The following is a 16,252-nucleotide window of genomic DNA, read 5'->3' as shown; positions in this document are numbered from 1 at the left end:
TTTCCTCTTCTGTTATCTCATTTTTATTTTTCTCTCTTCCATTTAGCAGTGTACCTTACAGATGGTACAGGATCAGACCATAGTGGAAAACAGCTTCATCCACAGGCCTTAGTGTGGCTCAGTAATCTCGTAGGCCAAACTCACAATGATAATCCTAATTTTTTTTTTTTTTTTTTTTTGAGACAGAGTGTCACTCTGTTGCCCAGGCTGGAGTGCAGTGGTGTGATCTCGGCTCACTGCAACCTCCACCTCCTAGGTTCAAGCAGTTCTCTGCTTCAGCCTACCGAGTAGCTGGGATTACAGGTGCCCGCCATCATGCCCGGCTAATTTTTCTATTTTTAGTAGAGATGGGGTTTCACCATGCTGGCCAGGCTAGTCTTGAACTCCCTGACCTTGTGATCCACCCGCCTTGGCCTCCCAAAGTGCTGGGATTACAGGCGTGAGCCACTGTGCCTGGCCAATAATGCCAATTTTTTATCTAAATGCTTTCCACTGTACTTCTGCCCTCAGGTTTATGGGTTCATTTGACCCCATTTTTTAAAATAAAGTATTTATTTTTATATTACTGTGACGCTCGTGGATCTCAACCCACCTAATCTCAAAGGTAACTGTAGAAATTGTTTACCTCTTTTCATTCAGGAGTAAAAAAATATGTTTGATTCCTGCATTCCATGCATTAGCTTATAAACATTTTAGGACATAAATAATATTTCGGACCTATTATTTTTTACATACTTACCCAGGCTTTTCTTCCACCATGAGGCCTTTTTTATGATGGATTTTCTTGTCCTCTGGAGGAACTGATACTACAGATGCGTTTGGGTCTTTTCTGCCTTCCTATTAACTTTTATTTTAAGGCATTTTATTTTATCATGTCTTGTCAAACATTTTCTTCCTGTGTTTTGACATCTCATCTTTTACAAGGAAGCCTGTAGAACAACAAGTGAAACCTCTTTACTTGCCCATTATCTTTTTTGTTTTTTCTTTCTTTTTTTTTTTTTTTGAGACTGAGTCTCACTCTTGTTGCCCAGGCTGGAGTGCAGTGGCGCGATCTCGGCTCACTGCAAGCTCTGCCTCCCGGGTTCACACCATTCTCCTGCCTCAGCCTCCTGAGTAGCTGGGACTACAGGTGCCCGCCTGTAAATAACAGGTGCCCGGTTATTTTTTTTCACATTTTTAGTAGAGACGGGGTTTCACCGTGTTAGCCAAGATGGTCTCCATCTCCTGACCTTGTGATCCCCCCCACCTCACCCTTCCAAAGTGCTGGGATTACAGGCATGAGCCACTGTGCCCGGCCTTGCCCATTATCTTTAAAAAAAAAAAAAAGGATGGAAGAGAACAAATATGTACAGATTTATTTTTCAAGCTAAATTTTTATAATATCTTCTGAACCACCTTTTTCAGAAATAATATACAATAACATTTTAGTGGCCATATGAACCTAATACAATACTCTAAATGTCTTCCTCTGTCTTGAGAATTCTGAAACATACTGTGGCTGTTCTTCCTGTTTTAAAAAGCTGCAGAAGCCCCTTCTCTGAGCTTCAATACACAAAAATACACAGACTCATAAAACACTTAACATACACATACTTATTGTAGACATGCCCAAATAGCCTTATTCTAGACATGCCCAGATAGCTTTATAATAGACATGCCCAGATAACCTTCTTTCCACTTTTAGCTGAAGTCGGGAACAGTTATGTTTTTATATATATTTATTGGAATTGATTCAAGCAGAAGTCCGTATTACCATACATGGTAAATGGGTCAATATAACATATGTATATAAATTCTTATTTATATTAAACATGGTTAAATTTTAATCTCCCATCTGTTTAAACATGGGAGATTCAACATACTCATTTAGCTCCCTTTCCCTTGAAATGCCACTAAATTGATAGCAGAGTTTTTATTATAAAAAGGCAAACCCACAGAAATAAGAAAATGGGAGATGCTTAACAGCTACCAGTTTTGGAAAATGAGAATGCAGACAGACATTTAGTAAACTTAGCAAACCTGAGGAAGCTAAATCCTAGGCTGGCAGTGGGAATTGGAGAAGCAACCTGATTAGTAGCTCAGAGTCTCCGTAAGGCTTGGTAATTGCCAACTGCAGGAACCTCTGGAAGTGGAGGTGAAGCTAAACACAGAAGTGGTTGAAAGTCTGTTTCAGAAGCAGTTAGAGCTCCTTAGCCCCCTCAGTGCTGGCCCAAGACTGGAGGTTTGTTATTTGGCGAGGATGAAACAGAGGGCCTCTGGACTAGGGTAAACGCAGACCTTGCTGAGGGTGAGCTGCTGTCATGAAAGCAGAGGAGTTGAGTAGTTTAAATTTTGGACAGTCCAGCCTTTTTCCTCAACTCACCTCCCAGATCACTAGCAGCCAGGTGCTTGTCTTCCTGACAGGAGATTGGAAGAGCGTTCTGTGGGGGATATGATCAGCATAAGAAAATAAACCCAAAGGTACTGACTTCAGGGAACTCCAGTCCAACTGCTTGGCCACATCCCTCCACGAGCAGGATCACAGTCAGGAAGCCTCACCCAGGCATGCAGCTTTTTTGTGTCCCACTTTTAAACAAAAGCAGAAAATGAAGTTTTGCTGTTCATTTGAAGAAGGGAGCTAACGTGAAAGACAAGTGGAAGCAAATGAAGAAAGCAGCTTGTAAGAAACAGATTATAGTGTAAAGAAGAGAATCTAAAAAACTATTTTTAATATCTTCAGAGAAAAATAGATACTGCATCCATAAAACAAGTATAGAATGCTATAAAAAGGAACACTCAAAAACAACAGAGCTTATGAATATAACAAATATTAGTAATGAAAAACTTAATTGAAAATGACAATTGAAGAAATTCCCAGAATGTCAGTTATAAAAGCAAAGAGATGTAAAATAATACAGAAAAATACAAGAAAATTAGATGATAGCCTAGGAGTTCCCAGACTGTAATAATAAGAGTTTCAGAAAAAGAAAATGGGAATGGAGGGAGGGTGTGGGCAGCAAGCCACCCAGGTGCTGAGGCAAGAGACCGAGGACACGAGCTGTTCCAGTATAGTAAAATATAAAACAAGAATAGTTATACCAGATGTAGATCTTAGATATGATTATATATGAATATCATTAATCATTAGTTTGTAGCAATTACTCTTTATTCCAATATTATAATAATCCTCGCTCTGTAATCATAACCTAGGAAAAACCAGGCCATACAGAGATAGGAGCTGAGGGGACACAGTGAGAAGTGACCAGAAGACAAGAGTGCGAACCTTCTGTTATGCCCGGACAGGGCCACCAGAGGGCTCCTTGGTCTAGCGGTAACGCCAGCATCTGGGAGGACGCCTGTTGCCAGGCGGGCCGAGGTCTAGCAGTAGCGTAAGTGTCAAGGGAAAACACCGGCTACTTAGCAGATTGGGAAAGGGAGTCTCCCTTTCCCCGGGGGAGTTTAGAGAAGACTCTACTCCTCCACCTCTTGTGGAGGGCCTGACATTAGTCAGGCTCGCCTGCAGTTATCCGGAGGCCTAACCGTCTCCCTGTGATGCTGTGCTTCAGTGGTCACGCTCCTAGTCCGCCTTCATGTTCCATCCTGTACACCTGGCTCTGCCTTCTAGATAGCAGTAGTCAATTAGTGAAAGTACTAAAAGTCTCTAATAAGCAGAAATAATGGCGTAAGCTGTCTCTCTGTCTCCCTCTCTCTCTCTCCCTCAGCTGCCAGGCAGGAAAGGGCCCCCTGTCCAGTGGACACATGACCCACGTGACCTTACCTATCATTGGAGATGACTCACACTCTTTACCCTGCCCCTTTTGCTTTGTATCCAATAAATAACAGCGCAGCCAGACATTCGGGGCCACTACCGGGCTTCGTGCATTGGTAGTAGTGGTCGCCCGGGCCCAGCTGTCTTTTCTTTTATCTCTTTGTCTTGTGTCTTTATTTCTGTACTCTCTTGTCGCCACACGCGGGGAGAAACTCACCGACCCTATGGGGTTGGACCCTACAGGAAGGGAAGATGAAGAAATTGACAAATGAATTGTTGAAGATGTCTGAGAGCTGAAAGATTTGGGTAGGAGTTTTTAAGATTGGAAGGATTCACTAAGTGCCCAACCCTGTGGATAAAAATAGATCCAAACCCAGTACTGAAATGTGAAGTTTCAATACATGGAGAGAGAAACTCCTACAAGCTTCTAGAGAGAAAACGCAGATTGCACATAAAGAAACAGAATAGCAACACTGGAAGCCAGAAGACGGTGAAGCTGTGCCTTTTGAGCAAAAATATTTTCCAACTTAGAATTCTAAAACAGCCAAATAGTTAAATAGGAGGGTAGAATGATCAGATATTCAAAGTTTCAAAAATTTTATCTTCCATATAGCCTTTCACAGGAGCTACTAAAGGGTGTGTTCCTGCAGAGCAAGGGAAGAACCTGAGAAAAAAAGATATGAGACCAGGAAACGGGGCCCAACATGGGAGAAAACCACCCCAGCAGGTGGAGAAGGGAGGCTCCAAGACCTGAGCTGTGCAGCAGGCCCAGAGGTCAGGCCGCACAGGCAGGAGCAGGCCCAGAGGTCAGGCCGCACAGGCAGGAGAAGGCCCAGAGGTCAGGCCGCACAGGCAGGAGAAGGCCCAGACGTCAGGCCGTACAGGCAGGAGCAGGCCCAGAGGTCCGGCCGCACAGGCAGGAGCAGGCCCAGAGGTCCGGCCGCACAGGCAGGAGCAGGCCCAGAGGTCTGGCCGCACAGGCAGGGGCAGCAGACAGCAAGATGAAGCTGGTGGAACACCTCTACTGGAACATCACCTGAGGAGATTATACCATTTATAGTGAGCTTAGGATTGAATTAGGTGGGAAACGAAGCAAATTGAGAAACAAGGCAATGATTAGCTTCAAGGAAAACAGAAGCATCATCCTGGAAAGAAACAAGAAATCATAACAGACTGCATGGCTCAGCCATGAAGAACTTTCACATAGTTCAGCAATGCCAACTCTGAAAAGTTCTCTATCCTAAATTAAAATTAACTAGATAGACAGGATGGAAGAGAAGGAAGGTAGGGGAAGAGGGAGAAGCAGGGAGTAGGAGAAATGGGGGAATGGAGGGGAGGGAAAGTTTCTATTGTGTACCTTTTTGTATATATAGTTTTGATTTTTTTTAACCATTGAATGATTTTTTTAAACCAAAAACTTTTTAATGAGAATTATTATTTGTCATAGAGTTTTCAACAACTAATTTCCATAAAAATCTGTTCTCTCTTTTCCTCTTCAGAAATTAAAACACAGAGCACGGGGCTGTTCACCTGACATCAGACAAATAGACCTGGATGTCAACCGCACATTTCGGGACCACATTATGTTTAGAGACAGATACGGTGTTAAGTGAGTAAAGTTTAATATTATGAAATGTTAATCGCATTTATAAATAGTCTTTATTAACTTAAAATTAGAATGCCTTTATAGACTGTAATTTCGATTTAGGTCCTAAAGGTTTAAGCTTTTGCAGATCATTTGCGTCCATGTTGTGTGAAACTTAAGATCTAATTTAACTTAAATTTTTTAACCTTTGATATAGCATGTGCTATAAAATTGGTAAAGACTCATTTTATAATCTGGGGATTCTTAGAAATATAGTAGATACTTTTATTAGAAGTCATAGAAGAATGACAGTGTGTGTAAAAACTTTGTCAGTGATAAATGTATCTCTATAACCTTGACCCCCATGCATAAATGAAACTTTTTTTAAAAAAGGGACATGAAATGAGAAGTTAATGAATTGATATATCATTGCTATGACAACTTATAAATGAAAAGTGCAGTTTTGCTGATCTCTGTATCAGTCAGAGAGTCTAATCAGGAAACAGAAACCAACAGGAGATATATGTTAGGACATTTCAAGGTATTGGCTTCTCCAGCTGTCGGGGCTGATATTGGCTTCTCCAGCTGTCGGGGCTGATTAGGCAAGGCCAAAATCCACAGGGCAGGCCATGGGAAAGGACAGTCTGGGCCTCGGGGATGAGCTGAAGCTGCTGGCCACAGGCAGAGTTTCTTCTTCAGGGAAACCTCAAATCTGCCCTTATGGCCTTTCAACAGATTGAATGAGGCCTGCCCAGATCTTCTAGGATAATCTCTCCTACTTAAAGTTAACAGATTATGGATTTTTATCAATCTACAAAATACGTTCCCAGTGACACCTAGATCAGTGTTTTGGATATCTGGGGATTGTTGTTTAGCCAAGTTGACACCCAAAGCCAACCACTGCAGTCCAGCCTTGTCAACTTGGCACTCACACACACCACCTTAAACAATTTCCAAGTAAGATAGTAACTAAGTCATCCTTCCACCTAACATGATAACACTATTCTGCTCACAGCTGAAATGTGCTAATTCTTTCCCCATGTGAGGATGCCAAGTCTTTGGGAGATGATCACACTTCTGCTTTAGTATCCTGTAACTCACACACTGTGGTATAAAGTTGACTGTTATTAAGATACCTTATGTTAGATGATAAGGTAAAAGAAAGGGAAGAAGAAAATATTTGTTGGTATATATACAAGCATATTTACAAAAAAAAAAAGGAAGAAATACTCATAATAATTGTAGCAATCACTTCTGTGACTGGTCGTGTGGTCACAGGTGGTGTTTATAATGCCACGTTTCACTGCCCATTCCATATTCCCTTTGCCCTCAGCAAGCACTCAGATGGTTGTGGTTCTTTACCTAGAGGGATAACTCAAACCTTTCTTCCTGAAAATCTGAACCTAGCAGTTCTGCCTGAATTCGTAGTTTTCCATTGACTTTCATCACAGGGCTCAGTGATACTAGTAAGAGATGCCCCAAGTGTTCTCCTGCATTCCAGATGTACTCTTCCTTGTGTCTGTTGTGTCGTAGCAACCCATGTTCCCCTTAGTAATCAGGATAATCCCGCCAGCCCACACAGCCACGTCCTTCTTTGCCTGTTGGTTCAGAGGCATAAGGAGCCCAAAGTGGTTGGGTGGCAGTTTCAGCTTCCAGGTCAGTGGAATCACTGTTATGTCTCATGGTGGAAGCATTCCTCCTTTTGGAACTAAGATCTCTAGACCAGCAGAACCCAAGCTTGCAGGGGCAAGAAGCAAACGCTTTGCTAGTGGATCTCTAGAGAGAATGATGAGTGGAGCCACTCCTACTTGCAGCCTTTGAATCTTGGATCCCTGAATCCTGGCTATGGGAAAAACAGCACCTTGAATTGGAGCCTGATCTGGAGCATATTCAGCATCCCAAGGACATCACCCTATCCCTGCAGGGTATTGTACCTTGCTGGCAATGTCACTGAGCCTTCAAAAGGCCATTCCACCATTCTGTCAAGCCAGCTGCTTCTATCAGAAGGGTCTCAAAGTGAGATAGATCAGCAAAAGAAGGCAACAAATTTTAGGAATTTTGAAGTGTTTTGTGTTTTCTTGGTATAAATCCTTTCAGAATGAATATTATCTAGTCTTGAATTTAGACTTTTTAGAGTGTTGTTTGAATTTGAACTTGGGTTAGTTTATTACATTAGTAATTTTATCTGGATTATCTGTTTTCAGTCAGTCTTTGGTTTATTTTTTTAAGTTTGTAATTTTTAAAATATGTGAAATTACTAAATTGTATTTAATGTAAATTTTTTTCTCTAGGCAACAATCCTTATTCCATGTGCTTGCTGCCTATTCTATTTATAACACGGTAAGTTGGGGCCTGCCCGCCCAAGGTCTTTGAGTTGTATTCTGAGGCACTCCCTACTTAGCAGGGCCCTGTGGGCACATTTCTGCATCTCAGAGCTAGGTGATCTCCATGGTCTGTTTAGCTCTGTGGATGTTTTTAAGCTGAAACCCTGTGATAACCCTAGGGCCTTAGAGCAGAGCTGATTCTGAAGTGGAAGAACCTAAATATGACCACAGTATGCCAGTGAGTCTCACCTTTTCTCTCTCCCTCCATATCGTTTTGCTTTGTAATGTTTTGTGTTGTTTTGTTTTTATTTTTAAGCAGATATACAGGGTAGAAGGACAGGAAGTGGGTGGCTTGGTTAATTTTTGCTTGACTTTTTATAACTCTCTTTGCTCTTGGGAGGTTACTTTTCACAATCACATTTATCTATTAGGTGAGGTCCAAACAAGATAACTATGCCCTTACTGGCTATCCCCAGGAGGAGGCTAAACTCTTTGGTAATAGACATGCTCTTCTTAAGGCATTCAGCATTGTTGGGGGAGAAGATAATCTGGGATAGATTAATTTGTGTTGGACTTAATGTGGGTGTTAAATGAATACTTGTTGACTAGGTCCCAGGGAGGACCTTTGAACCTTGGGATGTATAATTTCTATTGTAGTTAAAACCTTTAAATTATAAGAACAGAAATTCGCTCAAACTAGGCAAAGTTAAAAAGGGGTTTTTAAAGGGACATCTCATAGGAAGGAAGCACTAGTTGGGCCTCACCGGAATTGGAGCTGGAAGGTGGGAAGCGTCCGATGAGAAGAAAAGCTGCACCTTCCATCTCTCCCATTCTGGGGGCCACTCAGTATCTCAGATGATCTCTGTGAACTGTTCAGTTCACTGTTTCTCTCTCCAGATTGCTTCCTTTGCCTACTGGCCAGTTATACTGTGGCTCAGATTGCACCCACAGACTCATTGTGAGCATTCTGTTCCAGTACGTACCCCCATCTGATTACAGTCTCTGGCTTTGTTCACATTTCCTAGAGACAGTGTCTGATGAGTCAGTGCAACCAAATAACTGTTCCTGTGGGGTCAGCTGTCCTCTTCTGGTCCATTAGCTGTGGTTCCTGTGGCACAAGCATGAATCCCTAAGGCCACATCATAAGCAGGGACTATGGGGAGAGTGGGTATTTCTTAGAGAGGAGGCATAGACTGTGCATGGGCATCCCAAGATGTGTCTGCTTAAGGGTTCAGAAATCTAGAGGAGACAAGACAGCATACTGGGTATCGTAGAAGGGGAGACTTTGCCAGCAACTGAGCAAAGAAGAGGAATAGTGAGCTAAGAATCATACATAAAGTGAAATAAATATGATCACTCTTTAAAGAAGGTGTGACAGTATTGAACAGAGTCCAATAAAAATATGTAGCAATTTAGACTTTGTCTGTACCTGTGCATTTATTTTTTAGCACAATTTTATTCTCTTATGTGGCATAATACTGTAAAGAGTATAGTATTTGTCTCTAGAATGGACCATTAAACGATGTGTGTAGGCATTTTCTGGTTTTTATAGAGTAGCTTTTTCTCTGTACATATGCATGTAATTCGACTAAACTCCCCAGCTTCTGTGTTCCCCTTTGCTCCCCAGGAAGTCGGGTATTGTCAGGGGATGAGCCAGATCACAGCTTTACTCCTCATGTATATGAACGAGGAAGACGCCTTCTGGGCCCTGGTCAAACTCTTCTCAGGCCCTAAACATGCCATGCATGGTAAGAAAACCCTGTGCTTTATCTAAACAATCAAGGTAAGGAAAAAAGTAGATTAAAACAAAACCAAAGATGCTTGCAAGAGTTACATACAGCAAATTTAATGTCTCAGGGCTCGTCGAGTTCATTAGTATTTGTTACTAGTTTCTTCTTTCATTTTTCGTTATTGAACTTTTCTAAAACATTTACATTTATTTTCCTTTGTCTTTACTCCAAGGTATATTGTTGGCATTTTAAAATTCTTCCTTACTTGCCCTTGGTCAAAAGAAACTAATTTAGGTTTGGAGGAATTTAAGAACAGGTATATTATTGGGAGAAATAAAAGATGCCTTTTAATCAAAACTTTTAGATTTCATTTCATTGAAATGTTTACCATTGACTGGATATTGTGATATATAACACCTTGTCAAAAAAACAGTAATTGAGAAATGACACTTAGGTTTTTAAAGAAAAGGTAATAATTAAGTAGTTTTATATTTCAAGTGTAGTTTTTGTTTTTTTCACATAAAATTGGTTCCACTTTAAATAAAAGGTTGATAATGTGTTCTAGGCACTCGATTATTTAATATCTCAGACCCTGCTGATTTTTTGGTTTTCAAGTTAACACTGTTTATAATAACTGTTTCCTTGTTTTTGCCAAATTAAGCAATAAACTTTATTTCAGAGAGTTTAGATTACAACTGTTGAGACAGGGTCTTGCTCTGTCACCCAGGCTGGAGTGCAGTGGTGTGACTCATTGCAGTCTTGACCTGGGATCAAGCCATCCTCCCGCCTCATTAGCCTCTCTAGTATCCGGAACCACACAGGCATGTGCCTCCATGCCTGGCTAATTTTTTAAATTTTTTGTAGAGATGAGGTCTCCTTATGTTGAGTAGGCTGGTCTCAGTCTCCTGGACTCAAGTGAACCTCCCGCCTCAGCCTCCCAAAATACTGGGATTACAGGTGTGAGCCACAGCCCCCGCCCTTAGATCACAACTTGTCTTGGAAATAAAAGTGGCATTTGTTCATATAATGCAAAATTATTTTCCCAGTGCCATCAAATTTAAATGATTTTAACACTAGTTATTCTAAGTGTTAATATCAAATTTAAAATAATTTTAACACTAGTTATTCTAAGAATGGATCTTCCAAGTTCAGTTTGTGAATAAGCTTTGTGTGGTGAGGAACCTGCTATATATTTAAAGTACTGTTTTAATATTTTCAAAATTATGACTTTCTATAGCCCATTGTTTGTGAAGTCTCACACTCTGACCATGTGAGGATATTGTGTGTGTGTGGAAGAGTGAGGGGGGTATGTATGTGTTTGCATTTGTCTTTCTCCCTTAGTGTTTCTTGCCAATTACTTAACAAATATCATCTGCGTGGTAACTGGGTCTGGGCGCTTTGCATCTAGTAAATAGACTCTAAAAGTAAGACATGTTATTATATTGAGTTGCCATCCAGTAGGCAGTATCATTCCAAAAGGCATCTTGAAGAAAGCTGCTCTTCCCTGTCAGTCTTTATTTTGCTTTCCCGTGGGATTGTGTTGCTGATCTGTCTTGAGGTACAATAGAATGCAAATTTAACTGGTATGTAATTGTGTCCAAGACTGTCCAATTTTAGGAAGTGGTCATTTCTTTTAAACCTATTTGATAGCTTACCTTCAGCAATTATTGTCACTAGACTAATCTATAAAACAATATTAATTCTACTATCCTAACTACTTAGAATGTAGTTTGGCTCATTAATAAGGGTCAGTTTATACTTAGAGATGTTTGTTTCTATGTCTGCCTATGAAATTTTATAACTAAAGGTTACTTTCTAGTGTGAAGGTGGTTTCACTTATAAATGTGTGGAATTGAAGCTAAGGATGAAAATATAAAATATGAGATCTGGAACATCAGTGGAAAATGAAGAACTGTTAGGCTTCTTAGCATTCTTGAGCTAGTTATTACTGAACTATATTGACTTTAAGAAAATTAGACTTTTCTTGAAAATTTTTCAACTTCCATTCTTATCAAATTGACTATGAAAGTGGCACTGATAGATATGGATTTTTTTTTTTAATGAAACAATTTCACTGAAAAATATTACTAAAGGAGAAATAGAATCTCTGTCTCTGGAAATTTTTACACACACCCTAGAAAACTGAGAACTAGTTAAGAAATAATTCTGCCCAGTAGATTGTAAAGCACCATTGCCCAATAGCATGTGCCTCAGGTTTTTGGTGGAATAGAGTTTCATTTTGTGGCAGCAGACTTTCTGGGGGGAAAATGGACTCCAGGATCACATAAGTGTGGGAGACTGAGTGAAAGAAAAACAAGTTTCATTAAGTCTAAAAGGCAAGAACATTAATAAGCTAAAATGCCTCATGAATATCTAAGAAGGATGTAAATGTGTCCTCTGGTTTCTTTTTCAAAAGCATAGAACGTCTGTTAACATCTTTCAAAGTTGCATGGAACCCAGGTTGGATCCTAATGTAGAAGAATCATCAAGTCTGTTGAGTGGACTTTCTTTTTAATGGATTGTATAGAATATCATGAAGAAAAATAGATGTAAAGTTCAATGAGTTAAATACACAAAATTAATGCTAACCATTTGTAATTTGTTACTTCTTAGATATAGATTATATTGTATAGTCACTTGGGATAAAATACCATTTTGGATATAACATTGATCATCTAGTGCCTGTATTTCTAGCAGATGTTAAATACAGCTTTTTACGAAAGGATTTGGGAAATTTATACTAATGAAATTCTTCGAGTAAGCCTGAAAAAAGTAATAAATTGTTATTTAACATATTAAGAGTAAAACAAAATGACTAGTCAGGGTTGGAATAATATATTAAAAATATATGCATTTAAGATATGGCCCAATATCTTAAAAGAACAGATAATCTTGATAAATGTCTTCAGTGTCCTTTTTTTTTTTTTTTTAAAGGTTTCCCTTTAAATTCAAAAATACAAAGTTATAGAAGATCTTTAGCAAACAAATCCTAGGCCAAAAGTTTCATTACCCAAAGCTTATATACAGTTATTTCCTGGGTGGGGAGTAAAAATATTTTGGTAACTACTGAATGTTTCTTTTTTTTTTTTTTACAAATGAAATATGTTGTGTTTTAAGATTGGAGGGTTTTGTTGGTATTGTTTATGAAATGTTGTTTTTATGTTTGTATTCTAGGCTTTTTTGTCCAAGGTTTTCCTAAACTCTTGAGGTTTCAAGAACATCATGAAAAAATACTGAACAAATTTCTGTCCAAGCTTAAGCAACACTTGGTAGGTAGATGTGCCACTGACTTACACCCACCTACCCACCCCCCAAAAAAAGCTGGGATAATTAAATTGTCTTTGGTCCAATTACCTTATTAATTTATAGTGTCATCCATTTCATTTACTATGCAGTTATAATTCCCAGTTGTTTACAAAACATTAGATTTGTAAAATTTAATATTGATAGGCTATCACAGTTCTTACTGAGGGATTTGAACTTCTTTGAAGCTAATAATACAAACAATGTGATAATTTAAAGATATGGGATCTCCCAGTTGTTTTGGAGGTTTTTTCATTGTACAGAAAGTATTTTTTCAGGGTCACAGAAACTCATTGTTAGTGAACTATATATATGCCTTACTATAAAACACAGTAGTTTAGTAAAACAAAGAAAGCTCACTGTAAAATATATTAAAGAGAATGTAACTGTTGTATTACAGTCCTGTCATAAGAGGAATTTATTCTTGGAGTGATTTTGAGAAGTAAATGTGTTTAGCTTTGATAGCTGCATCCAACAGCCTTCCTAACTTAGTATTATTTTGTTAAATTTAGTTTGCTACAATCCAGAAATTGTGAGCTCTTTGTTTTTTCAGGATTCTCAAGAAATCTACACAAGTTTTTACACAATGAAATGGTTTTTTCAGTGTTTCCTTGATCGTGTAAGTATTTATTTACAAAACTCAGTCATAAAATTATAAATACAAGGTGAGGGGAAGCTGTTAACCTTATTTTTGTTTTGTTTTGCTTTTAATTGTAGACTCCCTTTACACTAAACCTCAGAATATGGGATATCTACATCTTTGAAGGAGAACGGGTTCTTACTGCTATGTCTTACACCATCTTAAAATTACACAAAAGTAAGAAAATGCTTAAACTCTTAAAATTTCATTAAAAATTGAGGCTTATTTAACCTTGATTTCTCATTCCCCACCCACTTCAAATTCATTGTCTTTTAATAGTGGTTTAAATTTTTTTTGAAAATCAGTGGAGAAATTATCATCAGTTGGTAATGTACTTTTGTAAGTTCTTTCTCATGACTAGAAGCTTACTTCACTGCAAAGGTCTTTGGTTCTTTTCTATTTATATTGGTGTCATTTTCACACTTTTATAGAATGCAGTTAGTTGGTTTCACTAGTAATATTTTTCGTTAAGTATTTGTTTCCACTGGGATCCCTTGTCCTTTTCATCAGTCTGAATCTCAAGTTTGCGGTAAGAGAAGGAAGACCAAAGAAACCAGGCCCCTTAGTTCAAAGGGCTGGAGAGAACGTTTTCTATTACTGTTTCCTTCATCCAGGGAGAATAGCACCCAGCTGAACTGTGGGTGGGAGCACACAGACCCACTTCTCTACCTCAGTGCATTATGGCCTCTGGGGCAAGTTCAGCCAGTGTCTATAGGCAGATAAATGCAGCAAGATTAAAAAAAAAAAAAAACTGGAGAATTTTTAGTCTTCAGTTGCAATATATTTAAGGGCTCTATAAATTTGATACATTATGCCTTACTTTAAAATAAAGAAATGAGATTTTTTTTCATGAAGAACCTTGTTCATCTTTAAAGTCTCAATTCAGCCTTAAAAATTCTGTGACTTCTCTTGTAGCTATGCAGAAAAGAAAATCATTGAAAGCTCTAGAGCTTCATATGTACACGTACTTCTAATCCAGGTCATACCACATAGTTTCATGTTCATTGTGCACTCAACTCTCTTAGGTTATTCTTGAATGATCTGTTCCGCTTCCCAACTAAATTATAAACTAATTGAGTGCATGGGGTCTTGTTTATAGTTTTTCTCTCTGCTGTGCTTGGCATTGTTCTAAGTACATGTTACGGACTTTACTATAAGATTGGTTGGTTGCTTACTTGAAAAGCATGGACTGCAGGAGTGCCAGATTATCCATACTTTAGATAGGAATGAAAATGCCCTTTAAAAGCACTTTTGTTATGTTTAGTTTTTTCAAGAAAAGGACTCAGAATTGTTGTGGTTCACTTCCCTTATACTCAGTTCTTCTTTCCCCAACTAATGCACCAGAACAAAACAATTGACTATGTGTCTTCCAGGATTCAGGTCTGTCATCTGATCTCGTGAAATCTCTTTTCCTTCCTCCCCGCACCAGCCCCCCACACTGCCTTTTGCCTCCCCACCCCCCACCTCTCTCCCTCCCTCCCTCCCCCTCTCCCCCCTCCCCCTCTCTCCCTCTCTCCCTGCCTCTCTTCCTCCCTCCCTCTCTCCCTCCCTCTCTCCCTCTCTCTCTCCCTCTCTCTCTCCCTCTCTCTCTCCCTCTCTCTCTCCCTCTCTCCCTCCCCTCCCCCCCCCACTTTCTTTCTGGATTGTTAAGGGATCAAAATAGAGAACAGAAGTACAGTTTTTATTAAGAGACATTAGCTTAATGTTCCCTCAAGAATGAGGAAGTAGAAACATATTTCTTTGTAGCTCTCATCTGCTTCTTAAATTGTTCTACTTATATGACCCTTGATTAATTTTGACAAGTAAAAAGTTTCTTTACCCTTGTAAATAAATGTTAAGCATAGCAACTGCTTTACATGCTACCGTATCATTAGACTAAATGAGCTGTGGACAAATCTGCTGCTGTGTATTTTTCTTGGTTAGAGACTTACGTGAAGTTCCGTCTCCACCATATAAAGCTTCCGAAATGGAAGGGTGGCTGCGGGATGGGAGGAGATGCTGGTTCAAGTTTCAGTTAGACAGGAGGAGTAAGCTCTGGAGAGCTATCATACAGCATGGTGACTATAATTTATAATAATGTACAGTATACTTGAAAATTGCTGAGAGTACATCTTAAATGTTCTCACTACGGACAGATAAGTATGTGAGGTAATGATGTGTCAATTAGCTTGACTTAGTCATTCCACAGTGTATACATATATCAAAACATATTGTCTACCACAGATATATACAATTTGTCATTAGCCAATTAAAAAAAAAGAAAAACTCTTTCTGGGCATATTAACCAATAGTTAGCTAAAGCTCATAAGAAATGTTTTCCTTTTTCTTTTTTTTCTTCCTGATTGTCTTAAAAATATGTTGTTACTGGAGGTTCATCACACAGTGGTTTTAAATAATAAAAAATCAAAAACCACCTAAATGGCCATTACTAGAAGACTGTTTAAGTAAATTACAATGCTTACATATAGTACACATCATATTTGTTGAAATGAGAGATATCAGTGATACATTATTGAATGGGGAAAAAAGCAAAAAGGGGAATAACTTGGAAAGTATAATTTGGATTCTTCAATTGATATACATAAACACTTGTAAATACCCGGATCTACCTGTAGGGTATTATGTAATGAGGTGTATTATGTAGGGTATTATGTAATGAGCAGATTTTTACTTTCTGCTTTGTGTTCATATTTAATTTGAATGTCTTTTTCCAAGAAAATGAATTTCATAAGTAGAAATAAAACTCACAAAATTAATAATCCAGATGTTCTGGGAAATTCTGAAACAGTAAGAAATACAGACTTAAAATGGGGCTTCTTGGAGCTCCGTATCGATAAAAGAGAAAGGCCTCATGCCAGCTGAGGTAGTCTTTCTGTGTCTGTCTCTAAGAAGCTCTTGCTCTGGGGTAATACTAATGCCTAG

The 16,252-nt window shown here is 38.9% G+C and overlaps 1 protein-coding gene across 4 annotated transcripts in view; it reads left to right on the top strand.

Moving 5' to 3' along the window:
• Nucleotides 1–16,252, top strand: part of USP6NL (USP6 N-terminal like) — a 122,871-nt gene that overhangs the window by 81,496 nt on the left and 25,123 nt on the right. For all 4 annotated transcript variants that reach the window (XM_055352289.2, XM_055352288.2, XM_004049055.5 and 1 more), the window contains 6 exons: nt 5,248–5,357; nt 7,625–7,673; nt 9,285–9,405; nt 12,562–12,656; nt 13,244–13,309; nt 13,408–13,507. In XM_055352289.2, coding sequence (XP_055208264.1) covers nt 5,248–5,357; nt 7,625–7,673; nt 9,285–9,405; nt 12,562–12,656; nt 13,244–13,309; nt 13,408–13,507 — 541 coding nt within the window. The remainder of the gene's footprint in view (nt 1–5,247; nt 5,358–7,624; nt 7,674–9,284; nt 9,406–12,561; nt 12,657–13,243; nt 13,310–13,407; nt 13,508–16,252) is intronic.

This window comes from Gorilla gorilla, chromosome 8 (genome assembly GCF_029281585.2).
Source record: "Gorilla gorilla gorilla isolate KB3781 chromosome 8, NHGRI_mGorGor1-v2.1_pri, whole genome shotgun sequence".
NCBI classification, from domain to species: Eukaryota; Metazoa; Chordata; class Mammalia; order Primates; family Hominidae; genus Gorilla; species Gorilla gorilla.
This window is presented reverse-complemented; position numbering and strand designations above follow the sequence as displayed.